This window comes from Austrofundulus limnaeus, unplaced genomic scaffold, assembly GCF_001266775.1.
Source record: "Austrofundulus limnaeus strain Quisiro unplaced genomic scaffold, Austrofundulus_limnaeus-1.0 Scaffold35, whole genome shotgun sequence".
Lineage (NCBI taxonomy): Eukaryota > Metazoa > Chordata > Actinopteri > Cyprinodontiformes > Rivulidae > Austrofundulus > Austrofundulus limnaeus.
The window spans coordinates 1303766-1307067 of NW_013952437.1; the positions used below are offsets into that span (position 1 = coordinate 1303766).

Consider the following 3302-nt stretch of genomic DNA (forward strand, 5'->3'; position numbering starts at 1 on the left):
CTGGGCCTCCCTTCTGAAGCTGCTGCCCCCGCGACCCGACCCCAGATAGGCGGAAGAAAATGGATGGATGGATGGATGGATGGATGTTCACGAAGCTTTAGTCTACGTTTGTGTCTGATCGACATACATGATTCAAGTTAATGTAGTATAATGTCAAAAGTAATAAAATGGAGGTTGACGCTTGTTATATAAAATATATTTTTTTTTATATGTTGAGCTGTTTGTATTATGAACATCTGATAAATGTGGATACAGTGTTGGTTCGCAACAAGATCCTCAAACGGACAAATTGATCCCAAACGAGAACATGTCAAAGTAGCAAAAACTGCATTAAAGATGGATGCTAATCTGGTTATTTGTGCCTTTTTCTTATTTTGATCAGATGTTAGGTCTTACCTGTGTTCCAGCTGTTCCTGCAGCTTGCCCACGGAAGTTCAGAAGTGAAGGAGGAGAAGAGATACAGGAACGCCCAGGCTAAGATGACGATGTAATAGATGCTGGAGTACAAAACAACCACTTGATTGCCATAACCTAATCCTAAAAAACAAACGAACAAACAAAAGATAATGTGTTCAAACAGCCCAGGTTCATCATTTTATTCTTTGGGTTTCTACAAGGTCACATGCTTCAATGTTAAAGAAGTGTCTTTTTTTCCTGCAACTCATCTGTGTTCTTACTGAGCAGAAAGAGCGAGGTTTGTTAATTTATTCATATTGCTGATCTTTGTACATTTAATTTTAATCCAACCGAATATGGATAAAAAAACTGAGGTTCAGTCAAATTCACATTCATTTGTACAGATAAGAACAACAAGGTGATATCTGAGTTACATGTCTCCATTTGTAAATTAGTAACTTTACCTTCAAATAGTGGACAGATTTTCTTCCAGCAGGTGATGGATCCCTGCTTGGTGTACTGGCCAATAGATGTCTCCAGCAGAAACAAAGGGATACCACAGGTGAAGAGGAAAAGTACGTAAGGGATGAAGAAAACTCCTGAAAAAATTAAAATATATAAAAAGTTTCACGATGTGGTTTCCTGGGTGGACTGTTATGCTCGATTGATTAGTCATTTTTCATCATCACAGTTGCTTGTACTGATTCATTCCTACAATCTTTATATTTTCCTTCCAAGCAACCAGTTTTTTTTATTTTTTATTTTTGATTTTCAAAGGAACAATTTTTTTCAGATGTTACAMAAGTTGTTCAAAGTTTTTGTGTGCAGATGTATTCTTGTATTCTTCCACAACTCAATTCTGGTCCAGTAGTACCGGTACTTGACCGTTTTCAGAGAAATGTTTAAAAACAATTTATTTTTTGGTTTGTTTGCAAAGCTATTTAATCCTGATCTATCAATCAAATTGTGTTTTGTGGCAAAGTGTTTACCACAAAACACAATTTGATTCTGTTTCTTATGTTGAATCATTGAAAAACACAAAATAACACAGCTTGACACAAGTTTGAATTTTAATGCCAACAAGATGATTTCCAAAGAGCTATTATCTGAAAACTTGTCATTCAATAGATCATCTGAAGGATGAAACTTTGATGGATTTTATCCTAGTTTTTTATAGCATGACCTTTGAATATGCAGTTCATTTAGCTATAAATAGGAAATGAGACCCAATTTCTTATTTTGTCCTCCACTTGTCCACTTTTCTCACTTTTAAGCATACACTGCTGTTATGGCAATATTTATTTAACAAAGACAGAAATACATGGTCCAAGAATGAAGGTACTCCGTGAGATGATCAGTTGAGTTTTATTGCAACAACAGGAACACAGAGAACAACCTGGCCTGTCTCTGTGYCTCTGCTTCTCTCTGTCACTGTCTCTCCACACTACTGTTGAACATTGTGTCTCAAGAGGCCTCATATATATATTAACAAACACCATTCTGTCATCTTAGAAAGATTTGATACAAGGCCAATGGAAAACACAAAGATAAACACAAGTGATATCTAAAAATGACTGTTGTTAGCAAATTTTGTTCTGACTTTAATCATTCTATGTGCAGAWGAGCAGCATATCATGAAAACCTAGGTCATTAAAGGACGTCATGAATAACTAGCTTAAACATAAAAGTATTAGATCCATTACATCTCCTCCATCTGATCATTAAATCACCAATTAAATGATCAATAAAACAAAAAAAACTCTTTAATGTATTTAAAAAAACATGTCAACATAAACCTAAGTACAGTATATGTACTTTTCTAAAATCCCAACCCCAGTAATTCAATTTTTATTCCTCCCTCAGTAATTACTAACCGCAAAACATAGTTATCACACAAAAGTCTTTGGATCATCTTGAACACAAACAGGCTCATCTGTTTTGATGTGTKGAAGGGTCAGAGGTGGTGGTGGGGCTCTGTGACTTCTTGTAGATCTTGGTTTAGTGCGAAGGGCTGGAAGAGGAGGGTTASSWGGATTTGGGCATGGCGTTTGTTTGAAATTAATCTCACCAGGTTCTTTCATGTTGTTAGTAAAATCCAGGAGGGGGCATTCCACTTGCTGTCCTGTTGGGGTCTCAGAGTGCAAGAGATCCTCTGTTTGTGATGCTGGTTCTGCAGCTTGAAATAACTCCTCTCTCTCTGGTTCTGATTCTGAAGCAGTCTCCTTATCAGTAACTGGCATGCTGTGTTCCACTGATATCTCMGTTTTCTCCAGCTGTCCTTTAGACGTCAGCTGTTGTGATTTTTCCTGTTTGTTTCCAGCCAGAACTTTGTTCAGGAAATACTTCATGTTTGAAGCCAGAAGCTGTGCTCCAGTTTGATTCAGAGTCACCCCATCAGACCTGAAGAGGTGTTTTCTTTCCCAGAAGAGGTCTAAGTTGTCCACATATCTCACAGAGTGGTCAACACAGGACTTTTCCCAAAAAACCATTAAGAACCAACAGTCTGCTGAACCTCTCAGCTCCTCCTCTKGCTGTRGGAACGGGCCCACTGAGGAACACATCCATGTTGAGATTTTTAACTGCATTCAGCAACAGAATAAAATCCTTCTTCAGGATTTCTGACTGTCGGTTCATAACTTCCTCACTTCCTGTATGAATGATGAGTGTATTCAAAGTTGGATACTCAGCTGTTATTTGCAGAATCTTCTCTGTGAGGTCAGACACTTTATCAGCAAAACTGAGAACTTTGACTTTTTTCTTGTTCCAGAAGCCGCTGATCTCATTCACCGTTTTACCTGTGATGATCAGCATTTCTTGATTTTTGAAAGACTCTCTTTGGACTTGCTTTTGCTTTGAGCTGGATCTGGATCTGATTTCAGGTCCCTCTCTGAAGTCAGATAGTGAAC

General features: G+C 37.7%; 1 protein-coding gene across 1 annotated transcript in view; it reads right to left on the reverse strand.

The window, feature by feature from the left end:
- LOC106516062 (sodium- and chloride-dependent GABA transporter 2) overlaps positions 1-3302 on the reverse strand; it is a 17094-nt gene that overhangs the window by 10842 nt on the left and 2950 nt on the right. The window contains exons 3-4 of the mRNA XM_014006237.1: positions 861-995; positions 397-537 (exon numbers count right to left, since the gene is read on the reverse strand). Coding sequence (XP_013861691.1) covers positions 397-537; positions 861-995 — 276 coding nt within the window. The remainder of the gene's footprint in view (positions 1-396; positions 538-860; positions 996-3302) is intronic.